The sequence below is a fragment of the Sminthopsis crassicaudata genome, chromosome 1, assembly GCF_048593235.1.
Source record: "Sminthopsis crassicaudata isolate SCR6 chromosome 1, ASM4859323v1, whole genome shotgun sequence".
NCBI lineage: Eukaryota > Metazoa > Chordata > Mammalia > Dasyuromorphia > Dasyuridae > Sminthopsis > Sminthopsis crassicaudata.
The window spans coordinates 12,257,944-12,277,890 of record NC_133617.1 but is presented as its reverse complement, the minus strand read 5'-3'; the positions used below and the strand labels follow the sequence as shown (position 1 = coordinate 12,277,890).

The following is a 19,947-nucleotide window of genomic DNA, read 5'->3' as shown; positions in this document are numbered from 1 at the left end:
AGGAGGGAGGGAGGAAGAGAGAAGAAGAAAGAGAGGAGGAGGAAAGAAGAGAGACAGAGACAGAAAGAGGGAAGGAGAGAAAGGAGAGAGAGGGAGGGAGGGAGGGAGATATGACAGCAAGGCCTGAGGACTCTGCTAAGGGAAGAAGGGGAGGAGGGGCCAAGTTCATGGGGACCAGGGTGAGGGACAAGAGGAGGGGCCTGGGAAGCTCACTGACTAGAACAGGCTTAGTCCAGTAAGTCCTAGGGGATGGAGAGAGGCAGAGCGACACTTGGGAGGGAGGACAAAGTCCCAGGATCTGGTGACAGGCTGAAAATGGGGCGAGGGGGGGTGCAGGGGAGGAGCTGAGAGGCAGCAGAGCGGGAGCTGGTCATGGAGAAAGTCAGAAGGACAAGGAGTCTCTGGGAGGGAGCGGGGAAGGGAGCCTGAAGCGGCAGCTGACTCTCAGGGAAAGTCAGGAGGGGAGAAAATGATGCTTTGGGACAAGTGCCCTTCCTGTGAGTTGTGGAGAAAAGCAGGAAGGGGCCTTGGGGCCAGAGTGTCAGGGCGGAGGATCTCTGACCCCGCCGGGAAGAGAAGGGGCTTTTCCGGAGGACACAGTACTGTTGCTCTGGAGGTCTCCGGGGAGACCTTGCAGAGCAGTTAGAGCAAAGCCCCCCATTTTACAGATGGGGAAACTGTGACCGAGAGGGAGCCCAAGGTGTTAGAGATGCGCGCAGTCACAAGGGAGATCTGAGTGGAGCCGGGGGGGCTCGTACTCCGGCGGGCTTGGAGGCGCCCATTGTCGGAGTCACGACGGCCAGTCCCGGTACTCCACAGCTCCATTTCCCGGAGGAGCAAACGAAGTCCCAGGGAGGCCAGAGGAGCTTCCAGAGGGGGCCCCGCAGGGCTGGGGACTAAAATGCGGCTCCTTCCACTTGGGAGTCCGGCGCCCCCTCCCCTCAAGGGTCCCTCCGGCTTCGGCGCCCCCTCCCACCAAAGGCCCCTCCGGGAGAAGGGTGGGGGCTGAAGGCCGAGGTTCCGCAGGCCCCAGATCCCGGGCCACCTTGTGCCAGTCGGGCCGGGGGGCTGCTCCCGTCAGGCGCAGGCTCCCCCGTTTCCTCCCCGGCCGGCCCGTGCGCACCCAGAGCCCCGGCGGCCCCGGCGCCCCGGCCCAAAGCGGCCCCTCGAGCCTCTGGGCGGGGTCGGGCTCCTGCAGGCCCCGCCCCCGCCCCGCTCCTCCACCTGCTGGCACCCCGCCCCTCCCCCCGCCCGCGGGGCGCACCGCTAGGGCACAGGGGCCCTGCGCCTTTAAATCCTCAGCAGGTTAGGGCGGTGAGTGACATCACTGGAAGCCTCCCGGGGAGCCGGGGCCGGCGGAGCCGCAGGAGCCGGCGGAGCCCGAGCCCAGCAGAAGCGGGAGCCGCCGCCGGAGCCGCAGCCGGAGCCGGGAGCCCGAGCCCAGCAGAAGCCGCCGCCGGAGCCGCTCGCGGGCGCCCATGGAGCAGCCGCGGCAGCCGCGGGGGAGCGCCGGGGGCCCCCGGAGGCCCGGCCATCCTGCCCCTCCCCGGGCCGCCCCGGAGCCCGGCGGCCAGGCCAAGGTAAGCCCTGCGGCCCCCAGCCTCCCCTCCCCCTCCCGGCCAGCCCCCCACGCCCGGCGCCCGCACCTGTCCCGGGGCGGAAAGCCGTCCCGGCGCCGGGGCTGCGGGGGGCTGCGCGGGGCGGCCCGGGCTGGGGACCCCGCCAAACACGCCCCCGGAGACTCTCGCGGTGGTCCTCGGCCGCAGGGCTGGGCCCCCACACCCCAGTCCTGCCCCCTCCCCACGGGCTTCTTTGGAGGGGCGGCCGGGGAGCTGCTTTCCAGCTGGAGAGGCGGGGTCCCTGCTCCCCCCCACGCCCTCAACCCTAGGGGACGTCTCCCCCTCTCTCCGCCTTGAGGTGGGGGTGTCTCGTGAGTCCTGCGGCCCATCCCCCACGGGGGGCGCCTGCCCCAGGGGCTGAGCCCCGCTCCGGGCGCGAGGGGCCGAGTGCGGCCGGGACCCGGAGGTCAGCTGCCCCCCCCTCCCCCGGCCGGCCGGACCCGGGGCCCTCTCACAGCGGGCGCAGACACGGAGGGGGCACGGTCCCCGCACCGGGAGGGGGGGCGAGGTGGGCGAGCCTTCCGCGGGCGCCGGCAGGGGCGGCCCCAGGCTGAGGGGGAGCCGGCAGGAGAGGAGGCGGACACCTCGGGGAGCCAGGGCCGTGCGCCCCGTTACAGCCAAGGACGCCCTCACCCCGGCTTCCGGCCGTGGGGGCAGCGGCGGCTGCGAGACAGCGAACCGGCGCCGGGCTCCCGCCCCCTGGCAGTCCGGGGGCTCCCGCGGGGGACGGGCTGGGGGCGCGCCGGCTCACAAAGGGGGGCTGAAGCCCTGGGGCCCAGGAAGCCGGAGACTCCGGGCCTGCTGGCCGCTGTCCAGGGACGCCGGGGAGGAATGGAGCAAAGGAAGGGCAGGAGGGGCACTGGGACAGGAGGGAGCACTGGGGCAGGAGGGGCACTGGGGCAGGAGGGAGCACTGGGGCAGGAGGGGGCACTGGGGCAGGAGGGAGCACTGGGACAGGAGAGGGCACTGGGGCAGGAGGGAGCACTGGGGCAGGAGGGAGCACTGGGGCAGGAGGGGCACTGGGGCAGGAGGGAGCACTGGGGCAGGAGGGGCACTGGGACAGGAGGGAGCACTGGGGCAGGAGGGAGCACTGACACAGGAGAGGGCACTGGGGCAGGAGGGGGCACTGAGACAGAAGGGGGCACTGGGGCAGGAGGGAGCACTGACACAGGAGAGGGCACTGGGGCAGGAGGGAGCACTGGGGCAGGAGGGGCACTGGGACAGGAGGGAGCACTGGGGCAGGAGGGAGCACTGACACAGGAGAGGGCACTGGGGCAGGAGGGGGCACTGAGACAGAAGGGGGCACTGGGGCAGGAGGGAGCACTGACACAGGAGAGGGCACTGGGGCAGGAGGGAGCACTGGGACAGGAGGGAGCACTGGGGCAGGAGGGAGCACTGACACAGGAGAGGGCACTGGGGCAGGAGGGAGCACTGACACAGGAGAGGGCACTGGGGCAGGAGGGAGCACTGGGACAGGAGGGGCACTGGGACAGGAGGGAGCACTGGGGCAGGAGGGAGCACTGACACAGGAGAGGGCACTGGGGCAGGAGGGAGCACTGGGACAGGAGGGGCACTGGGACAGGAGGGAGCACTGGGGCAGGAGGGAGCACTGACACAGGAGAGGGCACTGGGGCAGGAGGGAGCACTGGGGCAGGAGGGGCACTGGGACAGGAGGGAGCACTGGGGCAGGAGGGAGCACTGACACAGGAGAGGGCACTGGGGCAGGAGGGGGCACTGAGACAGAAGGGGGCACTGGGGCAGGAGGGAGCACTGACACAGGAGAGGGCACTGGGGCAGGAGGGAGCACTGGGACAGGAGGGAGCACTGGGGCAGGAGGGAGCACTGACACAGGAGAGGGCACTGGGGCAGGAGGGAGCACTGACACAGGAGAGGGCACTGGGGCAGGAGGGAGCACTGGGACAGGAGGGGCACTGGGACAGGAGGGAGCACTGGGGCAGGAGGGAGCACTGACACAGGAGAGGGCACTGGGGCAGGAGGGAGCACTGGGACAGGAGGGGCACTGGGACAGGAGGGAGCACTGGGGCAGGAGGGAGCACTGACACAGGAGAGGGCACTGGGGCAGGAGGGAGCACTGGGGCAGGAGGGGCACTGGGACAGGAGGGAGCACTGGGGCAGGAGGGAGCACTGACACAGGAGAGGGCACTGGGGCAGGAGGGGGCACTGAGACAGAAGGGGGCACTGGGGCAGGAGGGAGCACTGACACAGGAGAGGGCACTGGGGCAGGAGGGAGCACTGGGACAGGAGGGAGCACTGGGGCAGGAGGGAGCACTGACACAGGAGAGGGCACTGGGGCAGGAGGGAGCACTGACACAGGAGAGGGCACTGGGGCAGGAGGGAGCACTGGGACAGGAGGGAGCACTGGGGCAGGAGGGAGCACTGGGACAGGAGAGGGCACTGGGGCAGGAGGGAGCACTGGGGAAGGAGGGGGCACTGGGACAGGAGGGAGCATTGGGGCAGGAGGGAGCACTGCGACAGGAGAGGGCACTGGGGCAGGAGGGAGCACTGGGGCAGGAGGGGGCACTGGGGCAGGAGGGGCACTGGGGCAGGAGGGAGCACGGGGGCAGGAGGGAGCACTGGGGCAGGAGAGGGCACTGGGGCAGGAGGGGCACTGGGGCAGGAGGGAGCACTGGGGCAGGAGGGAGCACTGGGGCAGGAGAGGGCACTGGGGCAGGAGGGAGCACTGGGACAGGAGAGGGCACTGGGGCAGGAGGGGGCACTGGGGCAGGAGAGGGCACTGGGGCAGGAGGGGGCACTGGGGCAGGAGAGGGCACTGGGGCAGGAGGGGGCACTGGGGCAGGAGAGGGCACTGGGGCAGGAGGGGGCACTGGGGCAGGAGAGGGCACTGGGGCAGGAGGGGGCACTGGGGCAGGAGGGGGCACTGGGGCAGGAGGGAGCACTGGGACAGAAGGGGGCACTGGGGCAGGAGGGAGCACTGGGGCAGAAGGGAGCACTGGAGCAGGAGGAAGCACTGGGACAGGAGAGGGCACTGGGGCAGGAGGGGGCACTGGGGCAGGAGGGGGCACTGGGGCAGGAGAGGGCACTGGGGCAGGAGGGGGCACTGGGGCAGGAGAGGGCACTGGGGCAGGAGGGGGCACTGGGGCAGGAGAGGGCACTGGGGCAGGAGGGGGCACTGGGGCAGGAGGGGGCACTGGGGCAGCAGGGAGCATTGGGGCAGGAGGGGGACTGGGCAGGGTGGGGTGAGGGCCACGGAAAGCTGAGGAGATTGGCCTCTAGGAAGAGATAAGAATCGGGGCTGGCAGACGGGGAGGGCCCTTGGCAGCCTCCTGGCATCAGGGCAGGAGGAACGGGAAGGGCTGCTCCCGGCTTTTTATTGTCTAGCCCGGGGAGGGAGCTAAGGGCAGGGAAAGTGAAGGCCTGGCCTCCAGCCCTGGCCTCCAGCCCCAAGAGGAGGAAGAAGTCTGAATTGGAACTTAGGTCCTCAGACTCCCTGGCCAGGGCTCTTTCTGCTTGGGCCTCAGAAAGGCTCCGGGGAGTCATCTTGTCCAAGCCCTGGGTTAGTAGAGGGGGAAAGGGTCCCAGTGCTGAGGGTGGGGGGTGGGGGGAGGGGGGCCGCCCTCCAGTGATGGCAGGACCTCAGAGCGGAGGGCGACTCCCACATTTCCCCATCCCCAAGCCAGGGGGCTTTCTCCCGGTCCCAGGGCTGACCCTCAGGACCCCCGCTTTCTCCTCGGCTAGTTAAATTTTCCTCCACAGTGGAACCCCATATCCCCAGCATTCTGAGGGCAACAAAGTGCCGGGTTCCAGGAATCCCGTGACAGGGGTTCTGGGAGTGCCAAGGCCCCAAAGCCTCGGGTGCTACAAGTTTTAGGGGTTCCATGGGGGCCGGATGGTAGGGAAGTGGGGGGGCTGAGCCAGGAATGCACCCAGCAGGTGCCCCTGGGATGGGAACAGCGCCAGAGAGCGGCCGGGGTGGGGGCCTGCTCAGCCGCTCTCCCGCTGGGCCCTGCCCAAGGAGAGGGCATGGGGCTGCCGCCATGGCTTGGGAGCCTGGCACCCTGAGGTGCCCCTCTGACCGGAGGGCACGAGGGGCGGGTGGGAAGCTCCCTCCCCCCAGCCTGGGCCTCCCACCTGCCCTTCCCAGTAAGTGAGAAGCACCACCCACCAGAAGCCTGGGTGGGGGGAGGGCAGCGCCAGCCCCAGCTCCCTCCTTCTTGGGCCCCTCCGGGCCTGGGAATGGACACGGGCGGCTGGGAGGGCAGCCGGGGACAGGGCTGGCTGGGCCACAAGAACAGTGCAAAGGTCAGGGGCTGGGGTTCAAGGTCACACACGCCACAGGGAGAAACTCTCAAGGCCTGTACTGGGACTGTTTGAGCAGAGGGTTCCCCTCTTGGGGGTGGGGGGTGTCGGAAGATTGGAAAGCAAAATGGGCTTTCCCAGTCTACCTGGCCTTGCAGTGAGGGAGGTGGCCGGGGGTCCCCAAGGCCCTTCCTGCTCGCTGGGCCATGGACCCCCCATCTTTGGAGAGAGAAGCTCCACCACAGGGAGCCCTTCTGACTCGGGGTGAACAGGGGCCTCATGCAGCCACAGGTCTCTGTGGAAGCTGGGAAGTAGCATTCTGGGGAGCTCACGGAGGGAGCTGGAAAGGGGGCAGCTCAGGGCCCCCCCTCACTTTAGAGAAAAGAAAGCGGAAGTCCTTCGGGTGACTTGCCCAAGGTCACCCCTGAGGAGGAGCTCTCAAAGCCGCCTCCTCTCGGTTCTTAGTGGTCAGAGCTGTTCCCTGGCGTGGGTTGTCCAGTCTGGAAGCCGGGGGGCTGGGCCCCCGCCTTGGGGATACCTCCCCACCTCCCCCAGTGATGGAGCCCAGCTCTCTAATTATCCATAGGAGCAGGCAGCCCCCCGGCCCCTGGGACAGAGACCTGGCCCGGCACCCGCGGGACTGAGCCTGAACCCAGCAGCCAAAGAGCAGAGGTCGGCTTTGTCTTCGTCCCCGGAGCAGAGGGCAGCTCCGATCCCCGGCCCAGCTGCGGCCTCGGCAGGGGCTATGCCGCCCCTGGGACCCGGCCTGACGCCACTGGCAGCGGAGCAGGGCCAGCCTCCCGCCTCCACGGGGCCCAAGCCACCCCGGGGGGGCCTCGGATCCGGCCTGGCTCCATGGATGGCAGCGCCGGCGCCCTGTGCCCTCTCCTCGCCGGGGAGCAGGCCTTTCCCAGCACCCCCTGTGGAGCAGCACCAGCCTTTGTCATCGTCCTCCTCCTCCTCAGGGCAGAGGCCAGGCCCTCGACCCTCAGGGTTAAGTCCGGGACCCCCAGCAGCAGAGCAGAAGCCGTCCTCCCTGTCCCCCCCGGGGCAGAGGCCGCCTCTGGCCTCCACCAGCCATAACCCTGCCCTGTCCTGCCCTTTGCTGTGCCCGGCTTCATCCCCCCTCGAGCAGAGACCTCTGTCGCCCTCTGGAGAGCCATCGTGGGCATCCCAAGAGCCAGCCCCGGGCCTATTGTCCAGGGACTGGGTGCACACCGAGCCCGGACCGGCTCCCTCTTCCCAGAGACATCCCCTAGCCCCGTCCCAGGGCAGGGGCAGAGAGGGCGCCTCCTTGCCAGCGGGGGCCTCCCACCCCCCAGGCCAGACTTCGCCCGGGCCCTCGCTGTCTCTCTCCTTCAGGCCACGGCCCGAAGCCCCCCGCAACCCCAGCCCAGAAGACTCTCTCTTGCCCTGGCCGCCCCAGGCCCTGCCACCGGACCCGAGCCAGGGCCAGCCAGAGGCAGGAGCCCGTTCTCCAGTGCTGCTGTCTCCAGGGTCCCTGAAGCCAGCATTCTCCTCCTCCACGGGAGGTCCCATGGCCCTCCCCAAACCACCCCCCTCCCCTAACCGCTCCCCTAACCGCTCCCCGAACACCAGCCATATCAGCGTGGCCTCACACCTGGGGCCCCCAGCCCCCAAGCCCCCCGAAACGTCCCCCTCTAAGCCTAGTCCGAACGGGACCAGCCCAAGTGGGCACAGGAGCCCGGGCCCCCCCATGCAGAGCCTCCGGGCCCCTCTCCCTTCCCCCTCTGGATCTGCTTGGTCAGCACAGTCTACCTGCAAAGGAGACCCTGGCTTCCGGTGAGAAGGGGGAGTTCCTGGAGCTGCTGGGCCCAGGGATGGCAAGTGGGGAGAGGGAGGCCTCCAGAAGACGGCAGTTAGCCTGGGTACCGGCCCACGGGATGCCAGTGGCACCTTCCTCCCTGCCCCACTTCTCCCCAGCCCCTGCGCCTCACTTCTATCCCCACGGGCAGTGACTGGAGAGGCTAGCGGGGGCCCTATGCCCGACCAGGAGGGAAGAGGCCCTTGAGGAAGGCTCTGGCTTGGGAGGGAGCACGGGGGTTACTGTCGCTCCCATGCCCAGTTTGGCTCGCCCGGCAGGATCACCATAGTGACGTGGAACGTGGGGACCGCCATGCCCCCTGATGATGTCACCTCCCTCCTGCATCAGAACGGGGATGACAGCGGTGATTCAGACATGATAGCCATCGGGTGAGGGCCATGGGGCCGTGGTACCCTCCCTTTAAACACCCCCTGCCCCCCCCCCAACATAGACACGGATGAAATTCAACAGACAGAAATTTCTCAAGAAACAGAGACCCTGGCCTGCCTTTCTATGTATGACACTCAGCACAGAGCCTTGTGCATCATAGATGCTTAATAAAGGCTAGTTGACTGCATCATAAGTGCTTAATAAATGCTGGTTGACTGCATCATAGGTGCTTAATAAAGGCTAGTTGACTGCATCATAAGTGCTTAATAAAGGCTGTTTGACTGCATCATAGGTGCTTAATAAAGGCTGGTTGCTTGCATCATAAGTGCTTAATAAAGGCTGTTTGACTGCATCATAGGTGCTTAATAAAGGCTGGTTGCTTGCATCATAAGTGCTTAATAAAGGCTGTTTGACTGCATCATAGCTGCTTAATAAAGGTTAGTTGACTCATCGTAAGTGCTTAATAAAGGCTAGTTGACTGCATGCATCATAAATGCTAGTTGATTGCATCATAGGTACTTAATAAATGCTAGTTGATTGCATCATAGGTACTTAATAAATGCTAGTTGATTGCATCATTGGTACTTAATAAGGGCTAGCTGACTGCATCATAAGTGCTTAATAAATGCTGGTTGACTGCATCATAGGTGCTTAATAAAGGCTAGTTGACTTCATCATAAGTGCTTAATAAAGGCTGGTTGCTTGCATCATAAGTGCTTAATAAAGGCTGTTTGACTGCATCATAGCTGCTTAATAAAGGTTAGTTGACTCATCGTAAGTGCTTAATAAAGGCTAGTTGACTGCATGCATCATAAATGCTAGTTGATTGCATCATAGGTACTTAATAAATGCTAGTTGACTGCATCATAGGTGCTTAATAAATGCTAGTTGACTGCTTCATAAATGCTAGTTGATTGCATCATAGGTACTTAATAAATGCTAGTTGATTGCATCATAGGTACTTAATAAGGGCTAGCTGACTGCATCATAGGTACTTAATAAATGCTAGTTGACTGCTTCATAAATGCTAGTTGATTGCATCATAGGTACTTAATAAGAGCTAGCTGACTGCATCATAAATGCTAGTTGATTGCATCATAGGTACTTAATAAATGCTAGTTGATTGCATGCATCATAAATGCTAGTTGATTGCATCATTGGTACTTAATAAGGGCTAGCTGACTGCATCATAAGTGCTACTTGATTGCATCATAGGTGCTTAATAAATGCTAGTTGATTGCATGCATCATAAATGCTAGTTGATTGCATCATAGGTACTTAATAAATGCTAGTTGATTGCATTATTGGTGCTTAATAAATGCTAGTTGACTGCATCATAAGTGCTAGTTGATTGCATCATAGGTGCTTAATAAATGCTAGTTGATTGCATGCATCATAAATGCTAGTTGATTGCATCATAGGTACTTAATAAATGCTGGTTGACTGCATCATAGGTGCTTAATAAGGGCTAGCTGACTGCATCATAAGTGCTACTTGATTGCATCATAGGTGCTTAATAAATGCTAGTTGATTGCATGCATCATAAATGCTAGTTGATTGCATCATAGGTACTTAATAAATGCTGGTTGACTGCTTCATAGGTGCTTAATAAATGCTAGTTGTCTAAATGATGGCTGCAGTGGGAAAGGTCTTGGATCTGGAGTGAGAGGACCTGGAGCAAGCACTCTGATGACACCTGTGTGACTTTGGGCAAAATATTGTTCCTCTCAGTTTCTCCTCTTAGAGCCCCGCGTTCCCCAGACACCGACGGATCAGATAGTCTCGCCCTCCCCCAGCCCTACCTGTATCTATTAAGAAGCAGGGGGGCAGCTGGGAGCTCCAGGCACTAAAACACAGTGGGTGTCCTTTAAGAGCTTACATTTCCCTGGAGGATACAATAGATACTTCCAGAGTCTCCGGCCTCCCGTACCCCCTTCCTGGAAGTGAGGGGAGGGGAATGGAAATGGGGGCTAGAGAACGGAAGGGTGGAGGCTGTGTCCCAGCCGTCCTCAGCTTAGGGATTGGGGAGAGCTGGGGGGAGCACTCCTTTAGGGATCACAGCGGGTGCTCTTGGAGGTCCCAGAGCTCCAATGTGCTCTGCTCTCCCCAGGCTGCAGGAGGTGAATTCCATGATCAATCAGCGGCTCAAGGACGCGCTCTTCACGGACCAGTGGAGTGAGCTCTTCATGGATGCACTGGGGCCCTTCAACTTCGTCATGGTAGCGCCCCCTCCCCTCCCCTCCCTGCCCCAACAGAGGCTCCCTCTCCTCCCGGACCGGAGGGTTGGGAGCTTCCTGTGGCTGGGAGTGGATTGTAAGGCTGCTCACCGCTTCAGGGTCCACTCCTGGCTGACCTGCCGGGCCTCAGTTTCCCCCCCTGTAAAATGGAATTAGATGGTTTCTGAAGTCCCTTCCGAGCCCTAGGATCCTGTGACGTTCCTAGCAAACTCCTTCATCTCTCGGGTTCCTCAGATCTCTAGCCCTAGATGTCTATGCCCGTTTCCATCATTTCTCCCATAGCCCCCTGGGGCCTCTGGGAATTGGGTCCCTTGCTTGTTCCCCTCCTCCGCCCTCCCCAGCCCACGGTCTGCCTCTGCCCAGGTGAGCACGGTGAGGATGCAGGGAGTGATTCTTCTGGTCTTTGCCAAGTATTATCACCTGCCCTTCCTCCGGGACATCCAGACGGACTGCACCCGCACCGGCCTGGGGGGCTACTGGGTGAGTGCCCGATGGAGACTGAAGGAGGGTCGGGACGGCCGCATGTGGCAGAGCCCTAGTCTGGAAGGTTGGAATGCTAGTCCCCAGACTAAATCATTGACCTTGGGAGACCGAACGTGGTGACCTTTTCGGACCTCAGTCTTCTCATCTGAAAAATGGGGGTGATCACAGCCCTTACCTCACAGGATCATAAAACTGGAAAATGGGGGTGATCACAGCACTTACTTCATAGGATCATAAAACTAGAGGCTGCAACAGCCATTTCATCATTAGCGGGGACTCCCAAATGGAAAACTCCCTCCAAGGATGCAGGTGGCCACCTTCTGCAACTTCTCGTCTCAGAGAGAATTGTCTGGAACATCCTTGTCAAGCTACAGTAGAAATTGTTCCCTGTGGGACACATAACTTAGAAAAAGCACAGATTAACATCACCTATGTCATGTTGCATTTTATTTATTATTTATTATTTTATGTTACCTATTTATTTATCATATTATTTATTTTATTATAACATTTTATTTGTTTATTTGTTTGTTTGTTATGATTTCCCAATTATATTTTCCACTGGTTTATCCCATAATGCGGAGGAGGGCTGTGAGTTTGCTCCTTTGGCTCTAGAGCCCGACGGGGTCTCACAGCCATGATGGCATTTGAGAAGAAGGATGGGGGAACAGTTGGAGGTCCCTCCTCCAGTGCGACCCCACTTACGGTCCCCTAAGGCAGCTCCCTGAGACTGAGTTGCGAATGAGTCGCCATTTGTATCTGTGGACGGAGGGGCCACAAGGGAAGGACCGGGACGGGTCTGTACATAAGAAAATGACGGTTCTGATGATTTCAGGGCAACAAGGGTGGGGTGAGCGTCCGCCTCTCGGTCTTCGGCCACATGGTCTGTTTCCTCAACTGTCACCTGCCTGCCCACATGGACAAGGCGGAACAGCGGAAGGAAAACTTCATGACCATCCTCAACATGCAGCAGTTTGAGGGGCCCATGGCCCACGGCATCCTGGACCATGAGTACGGTGGGCCGTGGGGGGCTGGAGTGGGCCCCGTGGGAAGGGAAAGGACTGATTCAGTGTTTTCATGGGTCAAAGGAGGGACTGGGATCTCCCAGGCCTGGCTGTGAGCCTCCACCGAGCCACGTTGCACTTCTAGTCCTGCAGTTCTTTTTTTTTTTTTTTTTTTTTTTCCCTGAAGCAATTGGGGTTAAGTGACTTGCCCAGGGTCATACAGCCAGGAAGTATTCGTCTAGCTGCCCCTAGTTCCTGCAGTTCTGAAGAAAAGGCGCGTCAGATGCCCCAGAGAAGTGGAAGTGTGACCATTGCACTTCCCTTCTACAACAGGGACCTAAACTCCCATAAGAAAAAATTGTTTTTGACTTTTTGAGCAAAGGGAGCCAGGCCCGGGATCCAGAAAGGACCCCCCAACATCTGTAGTTTCTTGTAGCTGAAGGGCCTCCTCAAGGGAGCAGCCCCCAGCCCTTCCCACCCCAAATTCAGCCTTCTTTTCCTTTTGACTTGTTCTGATTTTCTCAGTCGTCTGCACTCCAAACTACGTTTTCTTGGTGATTTTTTTTTTTTGATGGTGTTGGGGTGGGCGTGTGGTGGGGGAGACATTCAGGATCGGCCCCTCCCCCAATCCGCAGACCCAGTGACTGGCAGGGAGTTCTCCCCCACCTCTTACCCTCCCCCCGCCAGACCTCGCTGAGCCCAGACCCTCACCACGCGTCTTCCACGTGTCCCCAGCATTGTCTTCTGGTTTGGGGACCTCAACTTCCGCATTGAGAGCTACGATCTGCACTTTGTCAAGTTTGCCATCGATAACAACCAACTTCAGAAGCTCTGGGAGAAGGATCAGGTGAGGGCCAGGCCAAGGAGCCCACCCCTGGCCGTCCCAGCCGGACACCCCGGGCCCAGAGGGAGCCGTCCGGTTCTCCTGTTCTCTGAAGCTAGCCTGGCCCCGGTCTGCCTCCGAGGCTCTATGGGAGGGCTGAGGCCTTCCCCCCACCCCCGTCACCCCTTTTCCTGCTGGGAGTCACCTCAAGAAGTTGGCTCCGGGCCCAAGGCCAGTGGGAGAGGGGCACTGGTACACAGGCGGCCGTTTCCACTGTTAATTATTCAGAAGGATGGAGCCGTAGAGTCCAGACAACCTCTTCTCACCGGCCTCCCCCTCCTTAGCCCGGCTTCTGGTCTGGCCCAGGCTGTGGGGACCTTAGGTGAACCCAGGCCAGAGGAGCTGCCTGGGCCCGGCCCAGGAACTGGGCTAGGAAGGTTGGGTGAAAAGATCTGGAAGGTAGGAGGCTGGCCTCCATCACATACTAGATAGCCGATCTTGGGCAGGCCCATAGAATGCAGAGGCTGGATCCGAGGCTCTCAGAGCTCCTAAGGCTGACATTGAATGGAGATTCAGAGCTGGGAGGGACCCCACGGGCTCATCAAGTCCCATTTGGCAGATGAGGATCTAGAACCAGAAGGGTGAAGGGACTTAGCCAAAGTCACGCAGTTTAAGTAGCACAGGAGGCATTCAAACCCAGGTCCTTTGCTTTTAAATCTCACTGCTGAGTCACAAGGTCTTCTGTGTTCCAAGCCCCCATCTCCCAGCTTTGACTTTCTAGGATCTAAGGGTTCTCCCAGCACTTGCTTTCTAGGTTCTAAAACTCTTTCTCAGCTCTGATTCTCTTTTCTAAGGGCCTTCCTTCTTCTGACATCCTAGGCTCTAAGGTTTTTCCCATCAATAGTTTTCTGGATTCTAAGGGTCCTTCCCAGCATTGACATTCTCTTTTTTCCAAAGGCCCTCCAAGTTCTGACATGCTAGGCTCCAAGGTTCCTCCCAGTATTTGTTTTCTAGATTCTAAGAGTCCTTCCTTATTCTGACATTCTCTTTTCCATGGACCCTCCTACCTCTGATATTCTAGATTCTAAGGTCCTTCCCAGCATTAGCATTCTAGGTCCTAAGGATTGTTCCCAGCTCTGACATTCTGGGTTCTAAGGTTCCTCCAAGCATTGGCTTTCTAGGTTTTAAGGGTTCTTTCAAGCTCTGACATTCTCTTTTCCAAGGGCTCTTCTAGCTCTGACATTCTAGGCTCTAAGATCCCTCCCAGAAGTAGTTTCCTAGGGTCCTTCTCAGTTCTGACATTCTAGATTCTAAAGTTCCTCCCAGCATTAATTTATAGGTCTATTCTTTTCCAGTTCTAACATTCTAAATTCTAAGGTTCCTAAGAACCTAGAAAACATGCTGGGAGGAAGCTTAGGGCCTAGAATGTCAGAACTTGGAAGTTCCAAGGACCCTTGGGTTCCATTATCTGACATTGTGCTCCCTTCCAGCTCGAATGCTGGTTCTGGGATCTTCCCAGTGACCTGGGCTCATGACTCTCCCAGTTCAGCCTCCTGACTCTGTTCTTTCCTCTTCCCTTTTCCAGCTGAACATGGCCAAAGGCTCGTGGCCAGTCCTCAGGGGCTTCCAGGAGGGGCCCCTCACCTTCGCCCCCACTTTCAAGTTTGATGTGGGCACCAACTATTATGACACCAGGTGAGAGCAAGTCTACTCCCAGGAGCCCTTGAGGAGGGAAGGCAGGGAGGGCCAAGGGGAGGGAGGAGAAAGGCATCCGGGACCCGCTCTGCATTCTGGTCCCTGTTCGAGCACCAAAATGTTATGTCCGGGCTAGCTCCCTGAAGAGATCAGAATCAGCCAGAGTCAGGATAAGCAAAAGTCCTTGCCCCACATTGGGCGCCAAAATTCCCGACCTCCCCTGGAAACAGTGCCAAGAAGCGAAAGCCTGCTTGGACAGACAGGATCCTCTGGAAGATCAAGACCCCCAGCGGGGGACGGAGCCCCTCTGGCCGAGAGAGCCACCGAGTGCAGGTGACCCAGCACAGCTACCGGAGCCACATGGAATATACCGTCAGCGATCACAAGCCTGTGGCTGCCCTCTTTGTCCTGCAGGTGAGCGCTGGCCCTGCCATCTCTAGGCCTCTCCTGGGCCCCTTATTGCTCCTGCTTCCCTTACCTCATCCAATTGGTTCCCAGCTCTTCCCCTCCCGCTCAGGCCCCCAGAAGCCTTCTCCCTGTCCCTTGCCCTCCACTCCCCAAAGCTAGGACCCAAGGCATTTCAAGCATTTGTCCATCTTCCTTGGTGCAAGAAGTCCCTTCCCACAAGGAAAAGCATCTAGGACTAAGATCCAGGAGTCCCTGCGTTCCCTCTCCTCTCTGCCGTGAACTCCCTGGCCAACCTCACGCCAGGGTCAGGGAATTGGGCCAGATGGGCAGTTTTCAAATCCTTCCACAGACTATAAATTGCAGAGGAGGAATGACCTGCTTTGATAGCAAGGGTTGTCTCACCTGGGACTTCTCTAAACCAATGAAATCACAGGCCTGGTGTAAAAAATCACATGGCAAGAATAAGAATAATGCCCTGGGCATAGCTAAGTGGCGGCACGGAATTGGAATCAGAGAAATTCTTTTATCTCTTATGACCAGAGTGACATTGGGCAGGTTCTGAACCTTGGGTCCAGAATATATAAAACGAGGCCATTGGAACACGTGGCCTCTGTGGCCCCTGGCACTCTAAGACCCCGAGTCACAGCATCACGCAGAGTAGTTTCTTCTTTTTTATTCCAAAATGACTTAACCTCCCCAGCTCCCTTCTCAACTCTCTATCCCAGAAGTCCTCCAGCCCTTCTCTCTGCCCCGTCCTACCTTGGGGCAACAAGCACAGGCTCTATTAAAGGTATATTTCAGGTCCCGAAGTTGTTGGAGGCTAATTTGGTTTCTGAAACACCGGGCCAGATGGCACGTAGAGCCTCCCCTGGATCTTAGTATTCTCCTCGAGTGACAATAATAACAGTCATATAATACAAATCATAATTACAGTTATTATTGCTGTAGTTCTTCATGGATACAAAACATTTTTATTATTTCATTTGAGCTGCACAGCAACAAGCCCAAGTGAGGCAGGCAGGGAATCTCATCCCCATTTTCAAGGCTAGAAAACTGAGGCACAATTTGCCCAAAATCTCAGAAGGGAAATAGTCTTCTGCACATTTCCCAGGGGGAATCTCGGGCAACCGGCTGATATAGACGCGACCCTGTCTGCCTCCCTGGTGAGGGGGAGGAATGGGCCCCCCCTCTCATTCTCCCACTTTCCTCCTCCAACACTTCTCCCCACCCTTGGACACAGTTTGCCTACAGAGACGACGTGCCCCTGGTGAAGATTGAGGTGGCAGATGAGTGGCTGAGGCCCGACCAGGCCATGGTCCGCTACCGCATGGAGAGTGTCTTCCCCCGAAGCTCCTGGGACTGGATTGGCCTCTATAGGGTGAGACGCCACCTGTGTCCCCATGAGAGAAAAGGGCGTGGGCCGTGGCACAAGTGGCATGAGCCTGCCCCATGGAGAACGAGTCAAGCAGTGGGGGGACACAGAACTTAGAATATGGAATGCCAATGTGGGAAAGTCCTTAGAACAGGGGATGTTAGGGCTGGGAGGGAGCCTAGAACAGGGGATGTCAGGGCTGGGAGGGAGCCTAGAACAGGGGATGTCAGGGTGGGGAGGGAGCTTAGAACAGGGGATGTCAGAGCTGGGAGGGGTCTTAGAACAAGGGATGTCAGGGCTGGGAGGGAGCCTAGAACAGGGGATGTCAGGGCTAGGAGGGAGCCTAGAACAGGGGATGTCAGGGCTAGGAGGGAGCTTAGAAATATAGAATAAGGAACATCATGGCTCGGAGGAACCCTTCTCATGTGTCCAGTTCCAAAATACTCAAGGAGATGTTTTGTGTCTGAGGGAAAGCTTGTGGGCAGCAGGTTCCGATGAGGCTGCAGGCCCGGCTTCCCCCTCGTCCCCAGCCTGGGCCCGAGCCCACGCGCAGGGGATGATGCCGACCACCTTCGCTCACCCCCAGCTCCTCCGCGGCTTTGCCAGAGGAGTCGTGTGCCGGGGCGAAGCTTGTGAGGCTGGAAGGAGGCCCCAGCCCTGAGCAGGGAGGACTTCTCCATGCTTCCTTTCCTTTGTGATCTGGAGCAAATGACTTCTTCCCTCATCTGTAAAATGGGAGAACGAGCGGTTTCGACGAGCTGATCTCGGAGGGCCCCTGCAGTTCTCAGCCTGACTCTCATTTTCAGCCGCTTAGGAAGCTGTGAGCAAACGAAAGCTCCTGTTTCCTGAGCTCTGTGCAGGGACCAGTCTAATCGCCTACGGCATCGTCAGGTTCTAAAGCATAGTGACCCTTTGATGTGGCACACTCTTGTTAGGATTTTACTTTTGCCAGTCGCACACACTATGATGCCCCTTTTACAGATAAGGAGACTGAGGCTCACGGGCATTAAGTCACTTGTTTATAGTTACTCTGTTTGGTCTGGATCCGAAATGGGATTCCAGTTCAAACCTTCTGCCAGGGCTCACTGCTCTTAAAAAAAATGTTTTTTCCCATTAACACGCCTTTATTTCCTCTCTTTTTTCCATCTCTTCCCCACTGGGGAAACAACAAAATCCTTGGGACAAACACAATAGAGAAGGAAAACAAGCCCCAGATTAGCTCTGCCCAAAACCATAGGTGCCATTCCGCGGCCCCGAGTCCACCGCCCCTCTGGCAGGAGGCCAGTAGCCCAGTGGTCATGGCTTCCAGCATGAGTCCAGAGTCAGGGTCCAAAGCCCCCAGACAGACAGAGCGAGCCAGGCCCGGAGAAAGGGGCCAGGGGAAGCACAAGCGGAAAGTTGGGGCTCTGGTGAGCTCTCACCCCAGCTTCTGTCCCCTGCAGGTGGGATTCCGGCACTGTAAGGATTACGTGGCATATGTGTGGGCCAAGCATGAGGACATGGATGGCAGCATGTACCAGGTGACTCCCCCACGTCCCAGAGGCCCCTCTTGTGTGCTTGTGAGCACCTGCTTATACACGCACACACACACACACACACACACAATCACACACACACACACACACACAAAATCACACACAATCACACACACACACACAAAATCACACACAATCACACACACACAAAATCACACACAATTACACACACACACACAAAATCACACACAAAATCACACACACAATCACATATACTCTACACAAAATCACACAATCACATATACTCTACACAAAATCACACACAATCACATACACACACAAAATAACACACACACAATCACACACACACAATCACATATACTCACACAAAATCACACACAATCACATACACACACAAAATCACACACACACACACAATCACACACACACAATCACATACACACACAAAATCACACACAATCACATACACACACAAAATCACACACACACACACAATCACACACAATCACACACACACAAAATCACACACAATTACACACACACACACAAAATCACACACAAAATCACACACACAATCACATATACTCTACACAAAATCACACACACAATCACATATACTCTACACAAAATCACACACAATCACATACACACACAAAATAACACACACACAATCACACACACACAATCACATATACTCACACAAAATCACACACAATCACATACACACACAAAATCACACACACACACACAATCACACACACACAATCACATACACACACAAAATCACACACAATCACATACACACACAAAATCATACACACACACACAATCACACACACACACACACACACACACACACACACACACACACACACACACCTGGCGTCAGCCCTTCTGGGTTCTGGAGGGCCAGGGCCCCTAACCCTTCCTCCTCCTTGTCCCCCAGGTGACGTTCAGTGAGGAGTCACTCCCTAGGGGAGGGGGCGAGTTCATACTTGGCTACTACAGCCACAGCCAGAACATCCTTATTGGGGTCACTGACCCCTTCCAGGTCAGAGGATGGGATGGGAGGGGGGCAGGAGGAGGGAGAAGGAATGGGGAGGGGGGAAATGGAAGGAAGGAGACAACAGAAGGGGGTGAGAGGGCCAGGAGTGGGGCCCGGGAGGGCCAGGAGTGGGGCCCGGGAGGGCCAGCAGCTGCCCCTCACTCACTGTGGCTCACTCTCCCTGGCCCTGACCCCCTCTCGCTCTCCCTCGCTGACCAGATCTCCCTGCCTGCCTCCGATGAGGGCAGTAGTCCCACGGACAGCTCCAGGGCCAGCTCCGAGGGGGAGGATGACAGCACCCTGGAGCTGTTGGGCCCCAAGTCCCGGAGCCCCAGCCCGGGCAAGATGAAGAGACACAGGAGCCGCAGCCCCGGCCTGGGCAAGTTCTCCGGCCTGGTCCTGCGGCCTTCGTCCCGGGAGAGGGGGACCAGCCGCAGCCCCTCCCCCCAGGGCCACCGGCCCCTCAAATCCACCAGCTCTGTGCTGGGCATGGGCACGAAACTCAAGGAGAAGAAGGGGAAAGGAGGCCTGGGCTCCGAGGAAGAGGAGCCGCCCCTGCCAGAGATGCCCGGGCCCTGGAACTTCCCGCTGCCCAGCTCCCTGCCTCGGCCCGTGCCCCGCACCCTGGGCCTCCTGCCCTCCCTGCGGCTGGAGCCCATGGTCGGTAGCCAGTGGCGAGGTGAGTTTGAGCACGAGGACCAGCTCAGCCCAAAGAGCCCCAGCCGTGCCCCCCGGAGCCCCTCCCCCACCCCCAAGAGCCACCGGGGGCTGGAAGATGGGCCTCTGGGGCCCTGAGTGGGAGCCGCCACCCCGTAGAGCCCGCTGCGTCCGCCCGCCTTCTCCGTGCTGCCGCCGTCTCCACCCAGCATCCCTCCTGCAGGGCCCTGGGGCAGGGTCAGGAGGGGCCCTGCAGGGTGCGGGGCTGGCCAGGGTCTCCACCTCCGTGTGAGGGCCCCTGCCTCCTCTCATCCTGGACCTGACCTGTGACAATCGCCGCCCCCTTGCTTTCCCCAAGCCCAGAGCTGGGTGCAGGGGGGCTGGGGGCTGCGTGGGCCCCCAGCTGCTAGCCATCATCCTGAGGGTTGTTTATGAGGAATAAAATTCTCAGAACTCTCTGGAGTCTCTTATTTGGGGGGGGGGGGTAGAAAGGGGGAGGCCCCATGAGTCTGGGAATCCCTGAGCTAGAAGGAAGCCAGGCTGAACTTAGCGGGAATCTTCCCCACAGGTAGGGGTCCTGCCTCCACACAGACCTCCAGCCATGGGGAGCTCACT

At 58.9% G+C, this 19,947-nt stretch overlaps 1 protein-coding gene across 1 annotated transcript; it reads left to right on the top strand.

Annotated features, from left to right (window-relative positions):
- Positions 1–1,266: 1,266 nt before the first annotated feature.
- On the top strand, positions 1,267–19,788 carry INPP5J (inositol polyphosphate-5-phosphatase J). Its single transcript, XM_074293444.1, has 13 exons — positions 1,267–1,580; positions 6,484–7,700; positions 8,001–8,111; positions 10,223–10,331; positions 10,713–10,829; positions 11,668–11,843; positions 12,572–12,683; positions 14,245–14,354; positions 14,585–14,768; positions 16,003–16,140; positions 17,577–17,654; positions 18,577–18,681; positions 18,895–19,788. The coding sequence occupies exons 1-13, from the start codon at positions 1,479–1,481 to the stop codon at positions 19,468–19,470; spliced, it is 3,135 nt and encodes a 1,044-aa protein (XP_074149545.1). The 5' UTR covers positions 1,267–1,478; the 3' UTR covers positions 19,471–19,788.
- The last annotated feature ends 159 nt before the right edge of the window (positions 19,789–19,947 follow it).

What these genes read in the sequence shown, in the direction of transcription:
- INPP5J (XM_074293444.1), top strand. Translation starts at nt 1,479, where the DNA reads ATGGAGCAGCCGCGGCAGCCGCGGGGGAGCGCCGGGGGCCCCCGGAGG. An exon ending in AAAGGAGACCCTGGCTTCCG is followed by an intron (nt 7,701 to 8,000) that starts GTGAGAAGGGGG and finishes CTCGCCCGGCAG; the next exon opens with GATCACCATAGTGACGTGGA. An exon ending in GGGTCACTGACCCCTTCCAG is followed by an intron (nt 18,682 to 18,894) that starts GTCAGAGGATGG and finishes CTCGCTGACCAG; the next exon opens with ATCTCCCTGCCTGCCTCCGA.